The sequence below is a fragment of the Papio anubis genome, chromosome 19 (assembly GCF_008728515.1).
Source record: "Papio anubis isolate 15944 chromosome 19, Panubis1.0, whole genome shotgun sequence".
Lineage (NCBI taxonomy): Eukaryota > Metazoa > Chordata > Mammalia > Primates > Cercopithecidae > Papio > Papio anubis.
In genome coordinates, this window is record NC_044994.1 from 23685956 (window position 1) to 23700023 (window position 14068).

Sequence of the window (14068 nt, forward strand, 5' to 3'; positions counted from 1 at the left end):
CAATTTATAAGAACCCTCATCTCAGAAAACAAATAGGGAAACCTACCACTGCTTAATTAAAACCATGCTGTTTGTTCTCTAATTTCATTCATTTTCTATTAGACTCTGCATTGAGAGACATAAATCTAACTTATTTACCAGTTCTGCTTCCCAGGGGATAACATCTCAAAAAATTTAAAAAATAAAAATAATAAAACCTATTTTCAACAGTTTATGAAAGCTTCTAGGCCAGGCATTCTATCCCGAGTTTGCAAGGCAAGAGATTTATGAACTTGTCTAATTCTTCACTTAAGGAAATTAAGGGACACATCTGCTATAAAACTGCCTCCCAGCCCCTTTCCACATCCAGTTTTGCTCACTAACAGTGCTGCAAGGATTCAAGACAAGAAGAACACGCCTGCCTGCAGGGATCCAGAACTGTTTCCTGGGCTTTGCAGAACACCAACACAGCATCCCTGTGATCCTGACATCTCTGTTCCTAGCTGCTATGACATGCTGCCACAGTTCCCAGGTCTCTTAACAAAAGTCAAGTGAATAAGTGATTTTGAGAGGGAGATGATGATGTTGGTCAGGCAATCTGGGATGCAGTTATAAATGTAGGACCGAAGCTAAAAGAGGGCTAGAAATACCATTTGGAGAGACATTCAATAAATGTAAAAGCTGGAACTATCGTGATAAATTCCCAGAGGAAAAATTATCCAAAAGGGAGATAAAAAGGTGAAGACAGACCACAAATAGGCAGCACAAAGATAAAAGATCCCAAAGTGAATTAATCTCAGCTTGAACACAGTGAAAAAGCTAATAGACTAAAGAAGAGGGTGAGGTCAACCATGTCAAATGCTGCAGATGCTAAGGAGGACTTAAAAACAACAGCTTAAAAAAATTCAGCATACTCTCTTTGTCAAGCATACTTTACATACACTAACCTATTTAATCCTCACAAGCAACTCTATAAGGCAAGTACTATTATTATTTCCATTTTACAGATAAAGAAATTGAAGCATGGAGTTGAATGACTTGCCGCAGGTCACATAGTTGTTAGGAAGTGGTGGAGCCAGAATTCAAATCCCAGCAGTCTGGCTCCAGCAAGTTAGCCCTTGACCATCATACCATTCAGCCTCTTTGAAAAGCCTATAGGAGATCACTGTAAGCCTTCAAGACAGCAGCTTCAGGACGCAGTGGAAACAAAAGGAAAATAGTAAAGATTTCAGTGGACACTGACAAAGTGAAAGCAGCAAGTTTCAGAAAAGGCAAACAAGTGATTAGCAAGATCAAGGGAAGGTTTTCTGCAAGAGGATGTCTGCAGCCTGAGTGGAACAAACTAGAAGAAAGGGTGAATAATTTTAGGCACTAAAGGCAGCAAGAGGAAGGAGAGAAAACCACTCTGTTGGTGGGAAAGTTTAAGCAGAGGCTCTGAGGTGCACAGCAGCGGTGCACACCCAGGGAATGACAATCTGTCTTGAGTGGAGATGGGTAGTAACGGAAGTTAGGAAGGGCCAAGTGAGATAGAGAGTTTAAAAAAAAGCAAAGGAGAGTGAGAAGACAAGAAGTCATTGTGAGGATGAGACATAACTGTTAACAGAGGTGAGAAACCTCTAGAAGCGGAAGGTTAAGAAGGCTGCAGTCTGGAGAGGTGCAAAGGAGAGCAAGCCACAGCTATGCTGACACCCAGGGCATGGCCAGGCGGAGTGAGGGCAGAAGACAAGAGCTAGACATCCTGGTGGTCACCAACGAGGACGGAGGTGGGGGACCAAGTGGAAGGGAACATTCAGAACTGAGCACTGACTGCTGAAATCTTCCAGGGATATAGAAGCTTGATGGGCATAGGTTTCTGAAGAGCAGTAGATGAATTAACATTTACTAAGTGCTGAGTTTGGTCAGGCACTGAGTTGAAGTCCACATATAAATATATGTAAGTACACATACATAATTATATTTCCTTTCATTCTTACAACCACCTGGAGTTTGTTGAATGGAAATCCCCAAAAAGATATGCCCACACCCTAATTCCCGGGACTTGTGAATGTGACACTTGGAAAGGGGTCTTTCCAGATGTAATTAAGCTAAGGATTTTGAGATGAGGAGATCATCCTGGATTACCCAGGTGGACCCTAAATCTAATGGCAAGCACTCTTGTAACAGAAAGGTAGAGAGAGATTTCACACACACACACAGGCAATGTGAAGACAGAGGCAGTGATATGGCCACCACGCACCTGAAGCTGGAAATCGCAAGGAGGATTTTCTCCAGAGCCTCCAGAGGGACTGTCCTGCTCACACCTTAATTTCAGACTTCTGGCCTCCATAATTTTGAGAAAATAAACGTGGTGTTTTAAGCCGACATGTGGTAATGTGTTACGGCGGCCCTAGGAAAATAACACACCACCCCATGACAGGTACAACTTTGTCCATTAGAAGATGAGAAAACAAACTCAAAAGAAAGTTAACACAGGTAGAATTAACAACTCAGGATTCAAGCACAAGCCTGAGTGACTCTGAGGGGAAGGGATTTGGAAGAAACCTTGGTTCAAGGCCACGGAGGAGAGGGAGAGACAAGGAAAAAGAAATCTTCATTGTAAAAAGTTATAAGGGAAGTGAACATATGAGAGATTAACCAGATTTCCTTTAATACAAAGAGGAGGAGAAAGCCAGAAGGGATCCTTAAAAGTTACAGAAGAGAAAATGATTTCCTGTATTATCTACAGAACACAGGAAATAATATAGACAAAAGTAAAAATCTGAATGCACCACTCAATATTAACTACAGATATGTGAATCAGGTACCTCTTTCTAAGAATTTCTAAGAATTTATGATAATCTTCTAAATATCTGTTTCTGACACTGAAAAATTTTCTTCTTTCCACATCTAGCCTCTTGTTCAATAAATCCCCAAGAATTACTCATCCATGTGGGTAAAGGAAAAATATGTTATCTTCAATAACTATGGTGTAAATCCCAAGGTTAGGCCAGACTATTCATGAAATATTATTCATACTACAGCTAGGACTAAGGAAGATGGGTACTACTTGGATTAAAAACAAAAAAAATAACAAACATCAAGGATGTGCCAGGCTTTTAAAAAAAAAAAAAAAAATTCTTTTATGTCAAAGTACTATTTGTCTGACCATGGTAACAATAATTTAAAACCAGGTATGGACTCAAGGAAATCTGCAGTGCAAATTATTACTAACATATAACATCCTTACCTCTACTTTTCAAGTTATGAGCTGACAAAGTCTGCAAGAATTCTGTGTTCAGAGCCCCACTTTATCAAACAACAAATACAATGATCACATATGGGAGATCTATTTCAGATCTTAGCTAACAACTCAAGCTTTGCAGATTTTGCAGATGCAAACATAAAAACTGACAAGAAATCTTTGTAACAGGTGTCTTTACAACTTCCACTCTGCAGTTTAACAATCTTAAGTTATTTCTGGAGATTCTTTGTGTTGGAATACTGATCAAGGTTAAACATTTTTTAATAAAAACTGACTTTTCCAATGATCTTACTAAAAATGTTCAGGATGGAAACATGTTTATCCACGTGTTTATTGAGTGCCTACCGTTTACCAAGCAATGCCAAAAGTTAAGGGGCCATTTGGCTTCCTGTGTAAAGAACCAAGATCCTGCAAAGGCACAAACTGTCTAAAACATCAGACGGACTTTTGCAACAACCAGATCATTAGTTCAGCCTACTTTAACCCTAGTTGATAATTCAAAAAGTAGACTCTGAACCTAGTGATATGAAAACACTATCTAACAAAAGATAACTACCAGCCCTGTCATTTGCTAATGCACCGTATAATTCACTTAAAATAACTATATAGCTTTTTTAAAGCATGACAGGAACCCTAAGAGTTATGAACCACACTGTGGAAAGTGGAATCAGGAGGAAATTAGGAAATCAGGGAAGGAAGAATGCAGGCAATTAAACAGATCTTAAAAATCTAATCAGGAAACTCACTTAATGACATTACAGACTGAAAGACCAAGCCATAAATAAGCAGGCCCAGGAAACATTATAAAATTGTTGAAAATTAGTGATGTCAGAGTATATAAGTGTAGAATATATAAGAAGTCTATCAAAATGAAGTAAAATGTGAACTATTTGAATATGTTTTATAATCATCTTCAATTTACTTGTGTTTTCACAATTAAAATACCTTTCAGAATTCCAACTTAGTATTCATGAAAGGAAAATGAGCCTAAAACGAGAATCAGAGAAGGGAAGTGGTAGGAAATGAATTTCAAAGACTTTCAAAGCATATTTTAAAATCAGTAAACAAGGCACCTTTTAATTCTCTACCTTTGGTCTCTTGATTCAAATGAAAATAATGTCCAATTTATCTTCCTATGAGTCAAACTGAAAATTGCACTATAATTAGAAGTCATAATTTCTGAGCAATTAACTTAATTATCAGGAAGGCAATATAGTAACAAGATTTCAGTAAAATCATATTAACATTAGCCTCAAATATATAAAAACAGGCCATAGTATTCAATCAAGATATCATGTTATAGTAACAAACTTCAGATAGCTACTTAAATATACTACTGTAAAGATATTATAAAAATGACTTTTCTAGCCAAATGCTAGGAAACGTTTTGAAATTACTTCCACTGAACAACCTATAACGCTATACAGTTTAATAAGTTTTACTGCTCTTAAGTGAATTACAATGTCTCTTTCTAATAATTAAAAACACCAAACAAATTTAGGATAACCCAGGACCCAATCACCTAGTCACTGCAGACTCATAAAGGAACACATGATCCTGGCAGGCATAAATAATGTATCTGTCCATTTCTCTTCTGAAGGAAAAGTTTCTTCACGATGATAGCCATCTCTATTGCCAGTAAAACATGATGTTATAAACAAGTTAATTAGGTTTTCAACAGGTAAGATTAGTTCTATGAAATACCATATCGGCCAGGTGCAGTGGCTCAGGCCTGTAATCCCAGCACTCTGGGAGGCCGAGGCAGGCAGATCACGAGGTCAGGAGTTCGAGACCATCCTGACTAACACGGTGAAACCCCATCTCTACTAAAAATACAAAAACTTAGCCACGAGTGGTGGCGGGCGCCTGTAGTCCCAGCTACTCGGGAGGCTGAGGCAGGAGAATGGCGTGAACCCGGGAGGCAGAGCTTGCGATGAGCTGAGATCAAGCCACTGCACTCCAGCCTGGGGCAACAGAGCAAGACTCGTCTCCAAAAAAAAAAAAAAAAACAAATGATGTAAGTAATCAATTTAGAAAAGTAGGAAGCACTATTTTTTCCCCACCATTTGGGGTATTTTTCAGAAATATCGTTTCCAGTGTGCAGAATCATCTGGGTATGTGTTAAAAATGAATCAGATTCAGAATCTTCAAGACCTGGGAAATAAGCTTATTAAAGCATATCACCTTAAATAAGCCTCAAGCACATTCATATTTGAAAACTATTTCTTGTAGTAATTCTCTAAACATAACATTTGTAACAAGTAAAACAGTAGACCCTTCCTTCCAAATCAGTTTAACTTATATTAAATGTATCTTCTTTTTTTTTTTTTTTTGAGACGGAGTCTAGCTCTGTCGCCCAGGCTGGAGTGCAGTGGCCGGATCTCAGTTCACTGCAAGTTCCGCCTCCCGGGTTTACGCCATTCTCCTGCCTCAGCCTCCCAAGTAGCTGGGACTACAGAAGCCCGCCACCTCGCCCAGCTAGTTTTTTGTATTTTTTAGTAGAGACGGGGTTTCACCGTGTTAGCCAGGATGGTCTCGATCTCCTGACCTCGTGATCCGCCCGTCTCGGCCTCCCAAAGTGCTGGGATTACAGGCTTGAGCCACCGCGCCCGGCCTTAAATGTACCTTCTTTTACAAAGCTTTTGAATATACCACAATTCATTTGGACATAGGAGTATCTGTTTCATCCTTAATGAATATATAACACAACAATTTGGTGAAGCCAAAGACTTTCACTAATTCAAGTAATCAAACATAAAAACAAAGATGCAAGCAAAAAGTCATACTACATTTCTGGAGGAAAAAAAAATTAAAAATTAAGATTTGAAATTACCAAGTATATTTTCCTAAACATTTTGCTGTGCTACACAGCCAAAAATATAATTACTGAAATAAACATCCTTTAAGCTAGCTCTCCTATTTCAACTGAAGAGGGGTATTGCTGTATCTTAAACCAAACTGAGCTAAATTCTGCTAAGACCAAAACTAATTATGTCCACAGGCAGTCTGACCATGAAACACAGCAAATCAAACTGGCCCAATACAGGATGTAAATGCTCAAGAAAAACAGAATCAGGGTGCTACCTGAAAGTCTCCAGTGGGCCCAAGATATAAGGTAAAAATATCTCATTATAACTGGAGTAAATGCCTAATTTTCCAAAGGCATGTTAAAGGCATTATGGGTATCCTCAGAAAACCTACTCTCAATCTTCACTTGAATCGATCTTCATCTTGAATCACTATATTACTTGTATAATTATTCTCTTTGTTATTATCCTGATAAAAGGCAGAATTTGAATGAAAACGCCTGTTAAATATTAAATCACCGTGTCCTCCAGGAATTAAGAAAACGCGAAACAGATTCAGAGGGACAAGGGGGAAAGGAGAAAAGAGAAAGGCAAAGAGGTGGGGACAACCTGCTCTACTTAGGCTGGCAAACCGCAGACTCAGGCAGTTGTGACAAAAGCCAGCTTGGTCCAAGGCGGCCAAGAAAATGGACTAGAAAAAGAATGTTGCAAACACACAGGCCTGAGGAACTCCCAAGGGCGAGCTAGGAAACCCAAGCTCTAGAAAAATCACTCCTCCCACACGTCTCACCTCAGCCTCCCCTCCCACCTCCACATTTCTACCTAAGACAAACATGAAAGGCAGGCTTGAAAGGGAAAAGGAGTCACAAAAGACAATGTGGGTGGGAGACAGGTGGAGGAGCAGGTCTGCCCTTTTGCAGGGTAAGCCAGGGTGCTGCAGAGTCTAAGCACACAGTATAAACACAGCACTGAGCACCAGTGTTTAAGGGAATCCTAGAGGTCTGTACAGTCTCCCAAACAAAGCACCCTCTCCAGAGTAATCACAGCCTTAAGAGGCGGTCATCTACCCTCACCTGATAATGTGTAAGGAAAGGAGCACTCATAAGGCCACTTATTTCACTGATTGCAGGTCAGTTAGAAGGTTGGTCTTTCTTTTCTCTCTCTCTTTTCAATAAGCCTCAACTCTGCCTCATTGTAATTACCCTCAATGCTAACTTAGGCTATCCAAAAAATTTCATCGCTTGTCTATACAGTATTCCTTCAAACTGAAGAAGAAAGAGCTTGTATTTCCCCAAAATCTTCCATTTTCCAGGACAAAAATGATGAGTTCCTTCAACTAGGGCACAGTAGAATGAGTCAGGAATCCTAAGGTGTACACTTCAGCTCTTCCAACAATGATGTGTGACACTTTAGGCAAGTGGCCGTCTTCCAGAGCCTGTCCTTCTTCTCTCATTTCACAAACAAGGCTAGCCCTACTGGCAAGGGGTCAGGGGTGTGGCAGGGAAGACGTGGATCTCCAAATATGGACAAGGAGGTGGGCTATCTTTGGGATTTTACTCCTGGGGCTGCTCTGCCCATAGCTCTGGCTCCAGAAACCAATGCTTCTGTGCCCAAGTTTCCCCTGGCCTTGGGATCTTGGAGAGAGGGGCAAACGCAAGGGCTCTGAGGGTGAGAGGAAAAGCCACAGCTACAACCATCAGAGATGAGGCCCAGAAGAACAAGTGCCCTGAGAAGCCCTGCAGGAGAACCTGTGAGAAACAGGCTTTCCACAGGATGGGTTAGCAAATTAACTACTGTGTACCACACTGCCTCAAAAGGAAAATGCATTCTATTCCCAAGCAAATTACAAATAGTGTTTGGAATACCTATTACATACAGACACTACAAACCTAGGTTAGAAGTTTCTCTTCTAAAAGTAATCACAGACATGGCTATTTTTATCTCTAATAAACATTAAAGGCAGTAATGATAAGCACTGCTGCAGAAAAAAACCCATCACTGCCTTACTCTGCCACATTGTTTAACAGACCTACCAAATGTATTTGTAAAAGAAAGGCTAAGGTGGAAAAATAGCAGTTAGCATTGCCAGATTTCAATGAATCAAGTTTCCGTTCAATATTGCCTAATTTCCCACAAGGGCATGAGATTTGGATTAATTTACACTAAAGAGATATAGCTGAGTTACATATGCTACTCAGGAATGGCAATCTGACTGTGCAAACAATCTCTAAGAAGGCCAACTCATCTCTTGAGTGTGAAGTGGACCCACTGACTCTTGTAACAAAGCCAGGGAGTGAGAAGGAGGGTAGCAAATCTCATCAGATACTCTGAAACTATACTTGGTCTTCCTCTGTATTCCAATTTAACCCCTGTGATTCCATGTTCCAGAGGAAGTAACACAGTGAGTCACTTCCAGTTGCAGAAGTGAGTTTTATTACTCAGGCGTGTTGGAGGATAAACAGATAAATACCATTCACCTACATGAGGAAGACAACCAAATCTCTCTCCTGGGCTGCAAGCCCTTACTTCCATCTGCCTGCCTACTAATTCTTCCTGGATATCACACAGCGATCCCAACTCCATTTCTCTAAAACCAAAATAGCCCCCCAAAGACGTGCCTTTCTATACTCCCTACTAATAGCTACCTGAAGGTCTAAGCTAGAATCCAACTCTCATCTTAAACCTGTTCCTGTTTCCTCAAACCCACGATTCCCATCCATTCAATTCTGCCCTGATGAACTACCAACCTCAATGGTTCTAATCTTCTATTGTCCATTTCCCCCTATAACCCACCTTCATGCTAGAAGGGTCACTCTAAAACAATGGACTGCATCGTTTTCAAAACTTGTGACATTTCCTGCTACTCACAAGACAAAAAAAGCATGGGATATGCGGCCAGTAAGGGAGGCCCAGAGAAAAGACATGCCCAGTACCATGGCCCAAATCTGAACTCCTGAAATGGGTCATGCAGATCAGAGCACTGGGTGAATAAAACTGAAAGACCTTTGAAACAAAGCAGACTATAACAGCTCCAAAGAACACAGCCAGGCCCACTTGCCAGGGCCAGGAGGCTAGAGAGCTATAACAAAGCTGCAGGGTAACTAGCTACCTTCTGTGCTAGCCCAGGAAGAACCCCAGCCAAAATGCCAGAGGGACTCTGAGCAAAGGACCTAAGATACCTCCCCCACAACACACATGCTTGCACATAGATCCCACACTTTGACTACCCGTCCCCATCGCCTCCACCATTCCCAGCAGGGCACACACCCCAGGGAGGCCCAAATAACAAAGCACTCAGCCAGATAATTCCTCTAAGGATCCAGAGAAGTCAGACCAAAGTGGCCCCACCAGATTTCACCTCTACCCAGAGAGCAAAACAGCCCATCAGTGTGTCCAGGAAAGGTCAGGGCTTCTGGTGAGTCAAATGGACAGTGAAATTCCCACTCCCAGGGAAGTTATGTAATCTCCTTCCATTATATTGCCCCACTGATTACAGGCACTATCAATGTTTTTGTAATCACAGACAGCTTTGATAAAGTTGTATGAACAAAGACCAGTCTCTCTCTGCCAGGAATTTTAAAGACCTCATGCATCTGAACACCAGGGCTGGGCACTGAAGCCCTAGAGACCTTTCATAACCCGGCCCATGTGCCACTCCAAGCCCTAAGCAGTAGCTAGATGGAGCTACTCCCATCTTCTAGAAGCTTTGCTCATGCTGTTCCCTCTGACTAGGATCCCTTTGCTCAGTCCAGATAAATCATATCCATTCCATTTCAACCACTTTCTCCTCTGGAAATCCTTAACCAGCCCTCACTCCCCACCACATGCCTTCCAACGATTTACTACAGCCGTTTTATGGGGCTCATCCCATTGTACTTCAGGGAAGAAACTAAGTCTTAGTCATCTATCTTCCATACCTCAAACAATGTCCAGCCTCTCTTGGGTGCACCACTCATTGTTGAATGAACTTACAAGTCAGCTCATCTTTGATATGACAGCAAGAAAATGACTATGTTATATTGGAAGTTATATTAATAAAGGTTTCCTATTAAATGCAATTCTATTCTCAATCCAGCCAAGTCAAAACCTTGGAGAGAAACTGCACTCATCTTTGCAGTCATGCACAAAGGTAGACACAGAATAAGAAATAATTTATGGCTCTGGCCTCTACTGGGTGGACTGGAGCAATTTGTCCATGGACTTCCTATGGTGTGGTGATGGGGCAGGTGTCTGCCATCCAGTTTCCCTGAGTAGTAAGGTTTATAATGTAAAGACAATCCCTGTGTTTCCTGTATGCATTAGACACTTCAAGAAAAATGTTTCCTTGAAAATAATGAGCTTTGAGTTCCACGGAACTCACTGCAGTTGACAACCCAAATAGTCCAGAAATGCTGAGGAACATCTGAAAACACTGGAAACTAAACAGATTATGCTGTTTACAACTGTGATGTATCTGCTCACAATGGCAAAGAGGAGGAACTAAAATGACAGAAGATCTACCTGGGACACAGGGCTCAGGACAGAAAAGAAGTAGGGACATAGAATTAAAGTCTACCAAACAGGTTGATATGGTAGAATTAATAGTAATTTCTTAACAGAGGAGATTTGAAATGTTTATTTAGGGCACATAAAAAGTACTCATACAACACATATTTTAGTCATAAACACATTTTGCCCCAAGATGTAATTCAGGCTAAAATATGAATTGTTTTCTTGAATTTATTATTTCAAGAAAAATCTACATACATCGAATAAAAACTAGTTATAAGAACCTAATTACTTCTGGATATGTCTCATAGATAAGAAATCTGAAGCACTTGTGCAATTGATTGATTGCTGCAGTATGAATTCAACAAGCCACATGTTTCATGGAACATCATTTTTCCTTGAAAGAACAACTGAAAAACTATGGTTATTTAAACTTGTGTATCTGACCTACATTTTCTCGAAAATGAGCAAAGTGAGCCTGACACTTCAAGAAAAACTGACAGTATTTGTTACCAATGATAAAATTCAAACTTTCAAGCAAAAATTTGAATTTTGGAAAACTGCTTCCCAATACTTAAAGATACAAAAGATTAAAAAGGAGGCTTATTTTGGCTAAATGGTACAGGGTTTTGGAAACAGATTCAGCTTGACAGGTTCACAGCATTTTATAAGTTTTTGGTTTACACTCTTCTAACTGGTTTTAATAACTTATTATCGTTTATAAGACCTACAAAAAAAGAGTAGATTAAGCCATGTCAATCTAATTGCCTACAAGACATTTGCCAAAATTTTTACATTATATCAGTGACCGTTCTATGGCAAACATTAAGCATTCAAGTAAGAAAAATTTATTAGTATTTCACACAAATTGAATTAAGAACCTACAAATAATATGCTGATGCACTAACTTTAAAAAAAGGGATGACTAGAATTCTGATTTCCTTTGGTTAGCTTTTTGAGTAATATAACTTTAACATGTTACACATAATACTAAGAAAGTGGGAAAATTGTTATGTAAGTGTGAAAAAAACTTTTTCTCCAAAATATTTCAAAGTTAAATCCCTAGTAAAATAACATACCCCAAAGATGTCCGAACTTTTGAAGAGTTACATGAGAAAGTAAAAATTGCTATAGAATGAAGAGTTAATTTATAAGACTCCAAAAGGGCAAAAAATAAAGCAAGCCCTTGTTGAATATCTAGATAATATCAAATCCACTAAGCTACCACTGTCATTTGTACTATAGGCTTCAAGGGGTAGGTTTTTGTGAGGTTTTTTTGGTTTTTTTCTGGCCTAAAGGAAAACTGCAATAATGTTAAAATATTCTTCAAACTTTACCCTAAAACTTCTATTTTGGGATACATCATTTCACAATCCACTTCTTCTCAAACATCATCATCTGAGTTTATACATCTCACTGAATCCAAAAATGTATTAAAGGAAAAGTCTCATAGTAATTTTAAGAAATGAAGCAGTCTGGGTGAGGTTTCCATCTTCCTTCCCGGCTGCAATTCATTACAATAATCTACTACAGTCAAGACAATACCCTGATCATTCCGTCTCAAAATTCTGCAGGTGTTTTCACTCTGTAAGGGGCATTTTATTTTTAGATAACTCCGAACAAACAGCACTGGCTCAAACGACCATAGTGTGTAAGGAGAAATGAGAGGAGATGGTCACTGTTACTAAGTAATTGAACATTAAATACATAATAGCCAGGAGAAACTCAGAAAAGTTTTGGAAATATGACCTATTTTAATATGCATGTGAAGTTCCTATTTTTCATTCACTATAATTAACGCCGCATTGGCTCCCTTTCAACAAAAGGGGGACAAGGAATTAGGATATGTAATACAGTTAATTCAAGTAGTTTTACAAAAGTGTATTTTGCACCAAAGGCCAAAAAATGATAAACAGGTTAACATTTTAAACTACTAAGTTCCCTTAGATAATGGTTATTTTAATCACTATTTTCTCAGAAGTCATCCTAACAGGTAGCAAAGGCAACCTACCCTTGAAAATTCGACTCAAGCAGACTAAAATAAAGGAGCATTGTTTATACAGACAACTCATCGCCTTAAAATTCCCCAAGTATGGCACAAATGTCCACTGACCCCATTCTAAAAAAGCGACCTAGGACCCTAGAATACACACATCGTTGGACTCAACCACATTCCCTGCTGTTGGCTCCTCCATATTTTTACAACCAGTTCTTATACCCGAGAGTGTTTGAATAAAACTATGATTAAGCACTGAGTTTAGGCTTAAAGACTTAACATTAAATGGATAAAGCTGTCATGAACACTCAAGAAAGCGACTAGGGCATCCCGGGCCATCACACTAATTCTGCTATGTCTATTTAATGCAATCTTTTACTTTATTAACAAACACGCATCAACGAAATGCATGAATTAACAAAACTCACATACCAAAGCCATGCCCTGAAGCAGTTTGACACTTCTGAAATAATATTTAAAACAAAACGCTTTTCTGCGGGCCCCTGTTTAAACAGCTTCAAAATCCCAGAAGTAACATCCTTAACAGCCTGCGCTGGCTGTGGTGTGACCAGGGGAAGCGAGGGTGTGTCTCGGTGCTTACCGATGCCCGGGGCCACATAGATGAAGTACAGACAGGACGAAGAGAGGGAGAAGAAGAAGATGAAGGCGAGGAGGGAGCGATTGGAAACCCGCATCATCCGCCTGAGCACAGACATCTTCCTCTTCCCGGCCAGCAGCCCAGGCTGCGCTCTCACGCCGGACTCGGGGCCACTGTCCAGGCCCTAAACTTCCATAAATGTGCTGAGAACCCCGAGACTGCAGCGGGATCCGCGCGGGGAGGCTCTGGGGAGAGGGCCCGAGCGGAAAGGAGGAAATGGGAGGGAACGGACGGAATGAATGGGGGGCCAGAGAGTCGGGGGAGGGGAGGCGCGGAGGCCGAGGGGGAAGAGGTGGAGGAGGGAGAGGGGACGGGAGCTGGGGGCCTGGGGACGGCAGGACCCAAGGAGGCCGGGGAAGGGCAAGGAGGCGCGTTTTCTCCGCCTGGCAGCGGCGGGAGGAGGAGCTGCAGGTGGGGAGAGGCGCAGGCTGCGCGCGGCGGCGCCCCTGCGGAGAGGGGCAGCGAACTGCAGCACGCCCGGCACCGCTACCCGCGCCCGGCGGAGTCCCGCCGCGAAGCTCCGCGCTCAGGGTCCGTGCCGCCCGCGTCCGCTCGGCAGGCCTGCGCCGCCTCCTGCTCCGCCTTCTGCTCCGGGCTGCGGCGTCTCGTGCCTGCGCGGGGCTAGCGTGGGCGCCGGGGCCGCGACCAGCGCGCGCGACGCGCGGGGGCCCGCGGGGGCCCTGGGGGCCGAGGAGCTGGGCGCTCGCCTGCACCGAGCCTCCTCTTCATGCCGCGCCGGGCCCCGGCGCCCCGCGGCCGCCGCGGGAGCTGAGCACAGGCCAGGGCGGCGTCCCGGCCAGCGACGAACGCGCTCCGACTCCGGCCGCCGCCAGCTGCCTGCCTGGCCGCAAGGGCGGCAGCGGCATTACCGCCGCGCGCCCGAGGTGAGGCGCCCCCGC

At 41.9% G+C, this 14068-nt stretch overlaps 1 protein-coding gene across 1 annotated transcript in view; it reads right to left on the reverse strand.

The window, feature by feature from the left end:
- The window catches only part of B4GALT6 (beta-1,4-galactosyltransferase 6), a 64300-nt gene extending 50755 nt beyond the window's left edge, over positions 1-13545 (reverse strand). The window contains exon 1 of the mRNA XM_003914272.5: positions 13113-13545. Within this exon, the coding sequence (XP_003914321.1) occupies positions 13113-13227 (115 nt within the window). The 5' untranslated portion in view covers positions 13228-13545. The remainder of the gene's footprint in view (positions 1-13112) is intronic.
- Between the last annotated feature and the right edge of the window lie 523 nt (positions 13546-14068).